The sequence below is a fragment of the Ogataea philodendri genome (assembly GCF_020536065.1).
Source record: "Ogataea philodendri strain CBS6075 chromosome Unknown scaffold21, whole genome shotgun sequence".
NCBI lineage: Eukaryota > Fungi > Ascomycota > Pichiomycetes > Pichiales > Pichiaceae > Ogataea > Ogataea philodendri.
The window spans coordinates 94,001-105,905 of NW_025763804.1; the positions used below are offsets into that span (position 1 = coordinate 94,001).

The following is an 11,905-nucleotide window of genomic DNA, read 5'->3' on the forward strand; positions in this document are numbered from 1 at the left end:
GTGCGATGGATTCCACCCTTGCTCAAACTGCCTGAACGCAAAAGCAGACTGTGTTTTCGTTCAGTCGACACGCAAACGTGCAACGCGAATCGAGACGGCGTTTGATGCGGCTGTCGAACAGGAGCCCGTGGAACCAGAGATTATGGAGGTTACTCAACAAGAATCGATGCCTCTGCACCAGAGCGAGAGCCAGCCGGACGTCGTGGGGACTGCCTCTGTGGACACCAAGGGACAGTTTATAGCAGAGGAGCCGGAGGACCAGCGCAACGGGGCTCTGGGTTCCGTCCTGGATCGAATCGAGCAGCTGCAAAAACAACTATCGCTCTTGCAAAACGAGGTCGGGCAACTAAGACCGGCACCGTCCTCGTCGACGAATCCTAACGCCAGCCAGTTCTTTAACTCAATCTGGCTTCTGCTGCATGACACCAACGAAGAAACGCACGCAGGAAGCTCGGCAATCATCACAAAGGTGAACACCATCAAGAACTCGATTGTATCCAAGATCTACAAAGAGGTCCAGGGAATGAACACCATGAACAGACCTCCTTTGATCCACGATGAGCTCATGAAAAGACTGGATGATCGCACAGGGACAGCTATTCCCGTGGTTCCTGACGTGGAGCTCGAGCGCATGTTTCTACGCTACTATCACAAACTAATGAGCCAGAGATACTTCTTCTACGAGCCCGAGGATCTCGAACGTTTGGCAGACATCTACTTCAGTAAGTCAGACAGGGAGTGTCCGAAGTTCATTGACAAGCTCCACCGTGACACTATTCTTAACCTCATTCTTGCAACTGGATGTCGCCTGGTGATGATGTCTACTCAGATGACTTATCTGAATCCAGGCCTCTATTTCGATAAAGCAATGGATTGCTTATCCAAAATCACCTACTGTCTCAAGACTCTGGACCAAATTCGAGTGATAATGTACATTGCGCTGTATTTATTGGTTTCCTATGACCACAACATCAAGTTCACTATGAATATCTGGGAGCTTTCCGGATTGGCAATCAGAAAAATGACCCAGATGGGTCTCCAGCGATTCATCATTCCGAGTGTCAAGACCGCAAAGGACTACGAAACAAAAAAACGAATTTTCTGGTCTGTTTACAGCTTTGAGAAGGTGATCTGTGTCACTCTTGGTCGACCAGCATCAATTCCAGATGATGAGATTGATGTCCCCTATTCGTTGAATATTGACTCCATGGATACAATCAGTGACGAAGACTTATACAAGCTCCAAATTGAACAACAACGGTTGCAGTACGAGAAACACGATCACCGGATCATCTATCCTGCCAAGATCTCGTTTTCGTACTACCTCACTCAGATGTGTCGGATCCGCGAGATCGAGTCGCATATTGGTCGTCTGGAACAAATAATCTCCATTCCTATTGCCCCAGCCATGCTCACCAGGGCCGTAGAGATTGATCCTAAATACAACGAGGAGTATTCCAAGATTATGGCGGAGCTTGAGAAATGGAAGCGGGAGCTCCCCCCTGAACACGAGTTTATTGAGGGACTGCATAATCAAATACCGTTTGAGTATCTGACTCTTTGCTACCACCGTGCCAAGCTCTTTTTGTGTCTGACCCGGCTAATGAAGAAAGGAGATCAAAGCGTTAAACAATTCCATAGCTTGCTGATAGAGATATCAGAAGCTGCCGGAGGTGTCTGCCGAGCATACATCGTGCTGGCAAAAGACCCAGCCTTTGGATACGGAATGTTTAGTCTTCACTCGATTTTCCTTGCTGGAATCCTTCTCGCCTACTCCATAGTGCATCTCGATAGCGATGGTACTGCCCATTCCGACAAGACTCGCACGTTCCACAATTACCTGCGACACTGTTCCGTGCTGCTATCTCTGTTTGCAGAGCGAACCAAGAAAGCGGCCAGTTTCCGTATCTTATTTGACCGGTTACTGGAAGATGGCGTGTTTTCGAAGAGATTGACTCTTGATTCCGACGCTCCTTCAACACCGGCCAGCTTCTACTCACAGAGCTTGGAGCCAGACATGTTGGGACTACACAACCTGATGGAAATCTTTAATTCCAACAGAGACATGTACACCTTCGAGGAGAAGAGCGTGATTGACGACGACGATGATTTTTGGGAGAAATTGGACGCTATCCAACGTGTATAATTGTATACTATAACTTAGGTTTTTGCTCTATCCACCAATCGACATCCTTAAGGTCAGGGAAGTCTTTGGCAACACGCCAGTCAATGGAAAACGGGTCAAATATGGCTCCAGCTCTCCATTTCCAGGCATTCTTCAATTCCGGATCCAAAGTGTTTTCCAGTCTGGCAACAATGTACTTGCCAATGTTTGGAAGAAACTTGTACCCGTGACCAGAATCTCCAGTTGCAACAAAAGTGTTTTCGTATCCGGGAACCTGGTCAATAATAAAGTGCGAGTCGGCGGTGTCTCCAATCCAGCAGGTCTTGGCGTTGAACGGCATGTGATAAGCCAGATCGGGACAGTATTTTGCAAGTAGTTTAACTACTTGATCGTAACCGTACTTAGGCATTGTGTCGGATGGATTGGCATTATGGTATCTTGGCAAAGAGATCTCCTTGTCACTTCCATGAGGATCTGCCACCAAGTTGGAAGCTCCGATCCCGGGAAGAGCGATCTTGATAACCCTGGTAGCAGGGTCTGGAGGGAAGAAGTAACCCATATCAGAGTCAAACAGAATAGGTATGTCCTTGTACTTGCTGTACTCCTCAGGAGTCAGCTTGATATGGGCCACATACAATGCGGTAGCAGATTGCTGTTGCTTCAGATCCATACATTTTCCGGTGTTCGCTCCACAACAGATCAGCAGCTGGTCAGCAGTGTATAACTGACCATTTGCAGCTCTGGCATACACCTTTCCATTTTTCTTTTCCAGTCCAGTGAATCTGCCAGCGTCCCCAAACACAAATTTGACTCCCAGCTGTTTGCACTTTAGGTACATTGTTTTCAAGGAGTTACCAGCGTGGCCCAGTCCTGACTCAGGATTGAACTTGAACTCTTGTTCGGGGCCCAAAGAGTTATGGCCAAGCTCGGGACAAATTTCGGCCAGCGCGTCGTTTCCTTTGAGATACTTGATTTTCAGTCCTTCGTTCAGCTTGCGCAGGTTGGAAATACCTTTCTTCTCAAACTCCTGGCGGCCCACATGGTCCATTGGCGTCACCATGATCCTTCCACACTCATTGTAGAGTCCCTTAAGATCCGGATCGTCGCGCCATTGGTGTATGGCTTCGACAGCCATCTTGGAATATATCAAATCAGTGTATTCCGCACGGATAATCTTGTTGAAGTCATTGGCAGCAGACCACGGAGACGGTGGCTCGTACGCGTCAAGGGCCACAACTGAATAACCTCTCCTAGAAAGATCACGCGCGGTAGATAGACCAAAAACCCCACAGCCAACAATGAGAACAGATGGCATTTTATTCAAAGATAACAAAGCTAACTTTTTTCCGCTATTTATTTTAAAATTTAGGTATTCCGATCCGCGCAGCTTCCGATAAACTTTTTCTCCTTATCTATAGAAAATCGCACCTCCTTGACAGTTCCATGAAGGGTACGAGAAAAAGCCGGGGAGGATGTTTAGTTTGTAAGCGCAGAAAGAAGAAGTGTGACGAGCTCAAGCCTCAGTGCAGCAACTGCTCGCGACTCAAGCTACCGTGCAAGTACGGCTTGGTAATCAACTGGGACAGAGTGGAGCTACGGACAGTTTCAGTCGTGAGATCTCGACGGTTTCCCATACTGGAGTTTGTCAATTACAACCCCTGGCAGTTGGAAATGGCAATCTCCATTCAGAACGGAACAAAGTTTCGGTGGATCAGAGACAGATCGCCGATCCTTACCCCCGCTTCCCCGGCAGAATTTGTTGAGTGTTCGAAAACGTCGGAAAAGTACATCTTCAACCACTACATCAGCAATATCAGTGCCACCTTGGTTTTCCACGGAAAACACACCTCTAACGAGTTCTACTCCATTGTTGTTCCCCAGTGCGAGCGGTTTGCCGCGCTGTTCCAGATCGTTCTCAGTTATGCAGCCATCGATCTCGCCAAGATGGAGCTTGTCAAACCCAACCCGGACATAAACCTTGCCAAATCTTTCTACAAGCTCTATCTAAGCCATAAGGATCAGGCCTACAACGAGCTTCATTTGACGCTTGACACAAGTGATATTTCGGAGCTCGAGACCATTGAGGAGTTGATTATCACCATTATGCTCCTTTGCTCCTCCGAGGCTACTAACAATACACAGAAGAACTGGAGCAGTATCTTAAAGGAAGGCTGCTTAGTGTTTTCCTCCTTGACGTTCTCTCAGATCATCAACTCTGACGTGTTGGTGTTTGCATATAAACAGTTCTCATTGCGGTACATTCTACTAGTTTCCACTCTGAAGGGAAATACACTAACGCGGTTTTTGGAAGAGACCCAATGGCCCAATATTGACGCTGTATATAACAGTGACAATGTAGACCATCTATTTGGGTGCTCACCAAGGCTGCTGCACACTATCTATAAACTGGCAATGTTGAACCATCTGAGAGACAGTGACTCAATCGACGAATCGTTGCTGATGGCACGCTACCTTGAAATCTGGAAAGCACTTTTAGAAACAGTCCAGGTCTCCACTGCGGACAACCCGCATCTTGGGCTGTGTGCTGAGATCTATCTGGTTTCGGCCAAACTTTATTTATGCATGTTGCTCTCTCTAGGAGACTTGCCGCTAACACGCGAGTTCAATCAACATATTCCAGACCTGATGCATGATCTTATCGACAAGCTCGAGGATCTTAGCAAAATTCATCTCAAAATGTTCCATCCAATGTGGGGGATCCTTATCCTTGCTGCCTGTCAAACTGGGGGTCCAGAAAGCGACGAGTTCCGTTTTAGAATCCTGTCGCTGATCAGTGTCAATGAGAGCAGATGGCCCCTAAGCAACTATATTCAGCTCAGAGATATCATCATGGCTCTCTGGGCAACTTACGACTTCTGCGTGGAAGACCCAGAGCACTCTAGAGGCGTCATCATCTCCGGTCCCAGATCCACAGATTGGAGAGACGTTGTATGTAATTCAGACTTCTGGCTTCTACTGGTCTAATAATGTATTTAGTAAGAAACCAAAGAAGCTAGAAATTGGGTAATCTCTAGAGCCTTCTCTTCTTCAAGACGGCGACAAACCACCTGCAACGAGATTGCAGCACCATCGAATTTGACAAGTTCTTTCTGGTAAGTTTCGTGCACATGCCGATCAACCTCTGAAATGTAGCTGCTTTTCTTGACAGGAACATCTCGTGAAACATCGCAGGTCCCCACTCTCAGTGTGGCTACCGTGTAATCCAAGCCATTCCAGACGGCAGTGCATGGTAAAGTGACAACTTTGTCTTTCAAGCAGGCAGGGAACGGCGAAGCCGGCATTATGATAGCATCGATACCGTGCTCGTTCCAAAGCTCCATGTACTTTTGGACCAAACCTGTTCGCTTTTTTTGCAACTCCCACAGCTTAGAGACGGGCAGGTCCTCGGCTGTTGGGAACCATTTCGAAAGTAGATGATCAACTGGCTCCTTGGACTTGGCCACCAGGTCCAAAATCGTGCGGTAGCCGTTTGCTCCAAAAAATGGATAGATAGTTTGAGTCAGTTCTAGTAGATACTTGTCTGTCCAGTCAACCGTGGAATGACCCTCGCCTTCAACCAGCCCTCTGACTGTATCCAACGCGTTCTTCAAGGGAGCAGTTGCCGTAGAGGTACCGTCTGAGTCTAGGAACGCGATTTTCAGTTGCTTCTCCAGCCGGTAGGGACGATACTCCAATGGGAGACAGCCCGGGTCAATGTCTCTATAAGGCTTGGAGTCTATGATTGTTTGTAAGACATATTGAACGTTTTCCAGATAGTACGACAGCACACCATATATCGACTTGATGGATTCCTGTCCTGGCTGACCCGACTCCGTGCCAAAAGTAGGAACCCGTCCAAACGAGGGCTTGATGGAGAAGATCCCATTCAAGGCAGCCGGGTGTCTCACCGAACCCCCTATATCTGATCCAATTCCAAAACATGAGCCTCTCAGTGCACCAATTGCGCCTTCTCCGCCGGAAGAGCCGCCCCCGTTAAGATACTTCCGACTGAACGGATTTAAAGTACGTCCCCACAGAACGTTGGTGGTCTCGGAATACATCATCCCTGCCGAAGTGTTGGTCTTGCAAATAATAACGGCTCCTAGTCTCTTGAATAACTTCACGATAGCAGCGTCGGAAGTGGCTATCTTATCTGCCAACCCGACGAACCCCATCGACGACGCAAACCCTTCAATATTGATGTTATCCTTCAAAGAAACTACCACGCCATGGAGCGGTCCAATGAGCTTTTTGTGCGTTTCCAAGTACTCGTCCTGACTCACAGCTTCCTGTAATGCCTGCTCGAATCTCACTTCGGTGATAAAGTTCACTAACTGGTGGCCAACAGTGGCCCGACGACAGTACTTTTTGACCACCGTGGAAACGCTTAAAGTTTTCTCGAGATACTTTTGCTGAAGTTGCGGAATAGTGAGCTGGAAAATCTCGTTCTCTTGATCGGTGAACAACGTATCTACAAATTTTGTCACGTCGTTCAGTTCGTCGGGCAACGGAAGTTCCTCGACAAAATAATCCTTCAAAAGGGCATCCCGTGCAGCTAGCTTTCTGTCCCGTATCTCTTGCCAATCCATAATTGTCAACAATTTATTCCATTATCTAGTCGAGAAATATGTAGTCCTGATAGTGAAGGTTTCAAAATCTTACTCCTTGTATCCCCCACAAACGCGGATAATAACTTCCATGAAAACACGAATACAATCCAGGTAGTCGACGATATCGACACGCTCGTCGGGCATGGTGTTATACTTGCCTCCTGGTCCGCAAACAATGCCCTCCATTCCGAGCTTCTCGTAAAGGTGGCCCGCATCACTCCCGTAGAAGCATGGCGGCTTCAGTGCTCCCGTTGGCTGGTCAACTCCACGGACAGTCTTATAGCAGTCATTCAGTACCTTGACAATCTCCGCCTCGGGACTGACCTCAAACGGAGGCATAAAATCCCGTTTCACAAGACTTAGATCATACTTCATCTTGGGGAACTTCTCCTGGGTCTTTTTCAGCTCTGTCTCGAGATCTTCCAAAACGATAGTCTCGTTCTGACCAGGAGCATATCGTGCTGCACCAGTGAAGGTCACAAAATCTGCGACCTGGGGAGGACGCCATGTTTCGTAGTTTCTTCCCAGACCGCCCCTGATTGTGCCCACATGGCATCTGTTCACGCTCTCGTGAGTCTTGGTCTTGGCCTTGGAAAATTTCAGATCCGTCAATCTATTGATTGCGTCCATTGATGCAATGATCGCATCGGTGGCCTCCTCACGTTTGGACATGTGACGCGTATCCCCAATCACATCGATCTTGAAAATAGCCGAGCCAGCGTGCATGACAAGAGCGTACACGTCGGTAGGCTCGCAATTGATGAACATATCTGCGGATTCCTTAGTGATTACATTTTGGCTCAAAAGAGCCATGGTTCCTGCTCCCCCCTGAAGTTCACCAACCACGTACGTTAAGGTCAGGTCCTCGGAGATTTTGTATCCCGCTTCTATGAGAGTTTTGACTGCCATGTAATAGGCACAGCACCCAGACTTCATGTTGCTCACACCGATGCCATAAATAAAGTCTTTATCAATTTTTCCCTCATACGGATCGACTGTCCACCCTTCGGTGACGGGATTGACATCCACATGCCCGTTAAAAAGGAGCCTCTTTCCCGCCTGGTGCTTGGTACCCTTCCAAACACCAACAGAGTTGGCTCTTTGCATTCCATCGGACAAGTCTGAAAATCCCAAACTTTCAGCTTCTAAGCCAATTTTTTTCATCGCGGCCGTCATATACTCAATCGCCTCGATCTCACCAGGCGTCCGAGACTGGGACCGAATCTTAATGAAATCGGACAGAAACTGGAGACACTCTGATTCATTGAGCTCGGGTAGGCTAGACATATTTAACAAAAAGTAGTTTTTAAATCCTCAGACTTTTACTTTTAAAAGTTCCTGTTTCTAAAGGTAAATTTCCTTATCGAGTTATCCGATAACTGATTCGGAAAAATCCCTTATCAACATTTTTTTCACCTCGACCAACATAGCCAGTCCCTGTCCTCAGATGATTACTTATATATTTCATGTCTAGTCTACACACACTCATTTCTTTCTCAAGGCAAGCAAAGGACTTTGATTCGTTTTGAAATCTTTCAAAACTGCCCAGTTGTGTGCATCCAAACACGCCTGTCGAGAAAGTAGTACCGCTGGTCCAGCCCTGGCCTTCACGTCTTTCTTGTAGTTGTCAATCAGCTCGGCCCATGTCAAAGATCCAGCCTTGTTTTGCTTCAGTAGCTCAATGAACAGCTTGACATCGGCAATCGCATGGTTTCCAGCTTCTCCTCGGTACATCACCATGGCATGACAAGCGTCTCCAACCAGAATGACTTTCCCGCCCATATCGTTGAAGTCTGCTTCGGGCCAATCAGACAGGCGAATCTCCATGAAGCTCGAGCTCGAGGCAATCATTTTCTCTTTCAGAAACATCAGATCTTTATCCAGTCCCTCGGAGATCCGCTTGATCACAGCGATCTTGTCCTCTTCAGTTTCAAACGGCTCGAGTTTCTTGTCAGGGCAGTTCCACGAAAAGTTCACCTGACATTGATAATTGTCAGACTTGTTATATTTTGGTGAGGACAGCAGAGAGAACCAGAAAAACGAGTCTGTGGTTGGGATCGTTCCTTGAAATAACAGTTTGTCGAACTTTGCGCCAACCTCAGCGTACTCTTCTGGCGTCAGATTAACAGTGGCGCCCAGAAATCTGATGGGAAGATCATAAAGTGCATAGTTGTCAGGATTGGTGAACCGTCTGGTGGCCGAGTTGCTACCTTCGGCCCCTATCAGTAAACCTCCCGTGACGGACTTCCCGTTTTGGAAATGCACAGTAACAGATTCCTCGGTCGTTTCCACAGAAACCGTTTTGTGGCTCCACTGAACATCGATACCTTCCAACAAAGTCCGTCTGATTTGCTCCCTTCTAACTCTTAGTCTCTTGGAAGGAGGGATGTGGACCAGTGGTTGACCAGTAGATGCATTGATATAAACGAAGTTTCCACTATCATTTAGGTGAAAATCTTCGAGGACCTGGCAATCATAAACCTTTGCACGAATGTCCTCGGGCAGTAAAGAGAGAAAATCGTTAAGGGCCCAGTGAAGCGTTATTCCCCAGCCTTGACCTCGAGATGTGACCGAGTCGTCTCGATCAAAGATGATAAAAGGAATGTTGAGCTGCTTCAGTGCTTGCGCAGTGAGCAAGCCAGCGACTCCAGCACCGGAAATAAGTATAGACTTTGTATCCCACGACATTTGATTCAGCAGTAATGAAGAAATGCCGGTCTTTTTATTTTTGCAGCCCTGAGACTTTTGCGGGTCTCAGGATAAATTTCCTTATCAAAGTGCGGAAACTTGGAAAAACCTGCCGGCGGATTTAACCAGATTAAATTTCCAAAAATCATATTTAAGTCCCGGACACTTTTCGGTAAACAATCATTTAGCAGATGTCTACTGGTCACGAAGCAATCAACCCTATCCATCCCACCATGGTGGGAAAGCTCGATCCAGAGTTTGAGAAGATGTACAACGAACACGTTGCAAACACTCCAAACCGTCCAATCGATCTTCCACTCCTGAGACAGAACTACAACAAGATATACTCTTATGGTATTGCTCCAGCTCCTGAAATCAAAAGCATTGAAGATATCACTTTCAAAAGCTTCGATGGAGTGCCTGTCAAACTGAGAATCTACAAGCCAAACGGGTTCTCCGAGACTGAAAAACTACCGGTCCATATCGACTTCCATGGAGGTGGTGCTGCGGTTGGAGATCTTGACACAGAGGCACATATCTTGAAAGAGTACGTTGAGAGAGCTAGGATTGCTGTTGTTGACGTTGAATACCGACTAATTCCCGACTACAAGTTTCCGACCGGAGTTAAGGACTGCTTCGAAGCAGTTAAATATGTCTTTGAAAATGCCGAGACTTTAGGATTTAACAAAAACTCGATTTCTGTTGGAGGTGTCTCTGCTGGTGGTCACATCTCTCTAGCAGTTGACCACCTTTGCAGGGACATTGGCCTTAAGCTGGTTTTGATCTGTGCCGGAACTCCTCAAATTGCTGATATTTCGAATATTCCTACAGCTCAGGACTCTCCGTACGATTCTATCAAGGAGTGTGAGTTTGCTCCAACACTGAACTGGGCTCGTCTTAAGTGGTTTGATAACATTAAGTGGCAATGGCTCGAAGGCCTGACCGAGGAGCAGAAAAAGGAAGAACTTGACAAAATTGGATGGCTCAGAGACCTCACTCTTGCTACCAACTTTAAGGATCTTACTAAAACGTTGGTGTTTACTGCCGGATTGGATCCAATGAGAAGTGAGGGTCTCGCGTATGCTAAGATTTTGATGGACCACGGAGTTGAAGTTGTCTACAAGTGTTACGAAGGTGTGCCACATCCTTTCCAACACATGAACAAGAATTTGTGGCAAGCACGTGATTTCATCTACAGAACAGCACTGGAACTTGCTCTGGCCCACAAAACCCTGACTTTTTAAATATGCGGAATTGAATAAACTAGTAACCGGCGGAAATCTTCTGTACTTGCATTATCGATCGGCGACATTTTAGTTCTTCATGCATAGAAAATAATTCCGCCTTCAAAGTTTCCGATAAACTTTATATCTGAAAACTCGAATGGTGCACAATTCTTTCAGAAATGACTTCTGACTCTTTTGTCCCCGAAGGCTCAACCGTCCTAGTGACTGGTGGAACTGGATTCATAGGCGCCCATTGTATTCAGATTTTACTCGAACAAGGATTCAACGTCAAAGCTGCAGCCAGATCTCAAGAGAAGGCTGACCAGATGGCCCAAGTATTCGACAAATATAAAAATCAACTCTCTTTTGGCATTATTGAGGACATTACGGACTACAATTCTCTAGTCAATTTAGTCAAAGGCTGCACTGCAATTTTGCATTTGGCCAGTCCATATACTTATGCCGTCAATGATTTCAAGAAAGAGCTACTTGATCCCGCCTTGAAGGGAACGTTGACAATTCTCGAGGCAGCAAATCAAGAGAAATCAATCAAGCGCATTGTGATCACTTCTTCCTTTGCGGCGGTGTTTGATGCAACCAAAGGGTTGCAACCAGGAGTTGCCTTAACCGAAAGAGATTTCTCACCTCTTACATACGAGGATGGAATCAAGACCTCCGACCCAGCTGTTGCATATCGCGCTTCCAAAATTGTTAGCGAGAGAGCGGCCTGGGATTTCGTGAAAGACAAGAGGCCGGCATTTGATATAGTGGTGCTCTGTCCACCAATGGTTTACGGCCCTCTGGTCAGTACTAAGACCTTAAAATCGCTGGACCAGCTCAACTTTAGTAATTCGACTATATGGAATATGGCTACAAGCGGATCCAACTCAAGTGTTCCACCAACCAAGGGACCCGTTTTTGTGGACGTGAGAGATCTCGCATATGCTCATTATCAATCATTGGTTGTTCCTGAAGCATCCAATCAAAGATTTATGGTTTCTGCAGGTGTTTTCAGCAACCAAGAAATTTGTGATGCTTTGAGGGAGCAGCTGAGCCCAGCAAGAGCAAAGAAGGTTCCTGTTGGAACACCTAACAAAATTCTTGACCCGGAACACTTTACCACAGACTCTACTAAGGCCATTGAAGTATTAGGAATGTCATTCAGACCAGTCAATGAGCCAGTTGTTGATCTTGTCAATCAGCTTTACGATTTTCTAGGATAATCTTAATTACTGTTCATTGTATCGCACGAAAGT

At 46.6% G+C, this 11,905-nt stretch overlaps 9 protein-coding genes across 9 annotated transcripts; 5 read left to right on the top strand and 4 right to left on the bottom strand.

Moving 5' to 3' along the window:
• Positions 1-142: 142 nt before the first annotated feature.
• Positions 143-2,146, top strand: OGAPHI_000548 (uncharacterized protein; the record flags this gene model as incomplete). The annotated part of the gene is made up of 1 exon (XM_046206689.1): positions 143-2,146. The coding sequence occupies one exon, from the start codon at positions 143-145 to the stop codon at positions 2,144-2,146; it is 2,004 nt and encodes a 667-aa protein (XP_046064624.1).
• A 7-nt stretch (positions 2,147-2,153) lies between these two features.
• On the bottom strand, positions 2,154-3,440 carry OGAPHI_000549 (uncharacterized protein; the record flags this gene model as incomplete). Its single annotated transcript, XM_046206700.1, has 1 exon — positions 2,154-3,440. One exon carries the CDS (start codon positions 3,438-3,440, stop codon positions 2,154-2,156), a length of 1,287 nt encoding a protein of 428 aa, XP_046064625.1.
• A 128-nt stretch (positions 3,441-3,568) lies between these two features.
• On the top strand, positions 3,569-5,110 carry OGAPHI_000550 (uncharacterized protein; the record flags this gene model as incomplete). The annotated part of the gene is made up of 1 exon (XM_046206710.1): positions 3,569-5,110. The coding sequence occupies one exon, from the start codon at positions 3,569-3,571 to the stop codon at positions 5,108-5,110; it is 1,542 nt and encodes a 513-aa protein (XP_046064626.1).
• Positions 5,111-5,118: 8 nt separating this feature from the next.
• On the bottom strand, positions 5,119-6,714 carry OGAPHI_000551 (uncharacterized protein; the record flags this gene model as incomplete). Its single annotated transcript, XM_046206721.1, has 1 exon — positions 5,119-6,714. One exon carries the CDS (start codon positions 6,712-6,714, stop codon positions 5,119-5,121), a length of 1,596 nt encoding a protein of 531 aa, XP_046064627.1.
• On the top strand, positions 5,996-6,403 carry OGAPHI_000552 (uncharacterized protein; the record flags this gene model as incomplete). Its single annotated transcript, XM_046206731.1, has 1 exon — positions 5,996-6,403. One exon carries the CDS (start codon positions 5,996-5,998, stop codon positions 6,401-6,403), a length of 408 nt encoding a protein of 135 aa, XP_046064628.1.
• A 69-nt stretch (positions 6,715-6,783) lies between the features above and the next one.
• On the bottom strand, positions 6,784-8,022 carry OGAPHI_000553 (uncharacterized protein; the record flags this gene model as incomplete). The annotated part of the gene is made up of 1 exon (XM_046206742.1): positions 6,784-8,022. The coding sequence occupies one exon, from the start codon at positions 8,020-8,022 to the stop codon at positions 6,784-6,786; it is 1,239 nt and encodes a 412-aa protein (XP_046064629.1).
• A 198-nt stretch (positions 8,023-8,220) lies between these two features.
• OGAPHI_000554 (uncharacterized protein) lies at positions 8,221-9,423 on the bottom strand (the record flags this gene model as incomplete). Its single annotated transcript, XM_046206753.1, has 1 exon — positions 8,221-9,423. The coding sequence occupies one exon, from the start codon at positions 9,421-9,423 to the stop codon at positions 8,221-8,223; it is 1,203 nt and encodes a 400-aa protein (XP_046064630.1).
• A 191-nt stretch (positions 9,424-9,614) lies between these two features.
• OGAPHI_000555 (uncharacterized protein) lies at positions 9,615-10,667 on the top strand (the record flags this gene model as incomplete). Its single annotated transcript, XM_046206763.1, has 1 exon — positions 9,615-10,667. One exon carries the CDS (start codon positions 9,615-9,617, stop codon positions 10,665-10,667), a length of 1,053 nt encoding a protein of 350 aa, XP_046064631.1.
• Positions 10,668-10,828: 161 nt separating this feature from the next.
• On the top strand, positions 10,829-11,872 carry OGAPHI_000556 (uncharacterized protein; the record flags this gene model as incomplete). Its single annotated transcript, XM_046206774.1, has 1 exon — positions 10,829-11,872. The coding sequence occupies one exon, from the start codon at positions 10,829-10,831 to the stop codon at positions 11,870-11,872; it is 1,044 nt and encodes a 347-aa protein (XP_046064632.1).
• Positions 11,873-11,905: the final 33 nt, after the last annotated feature.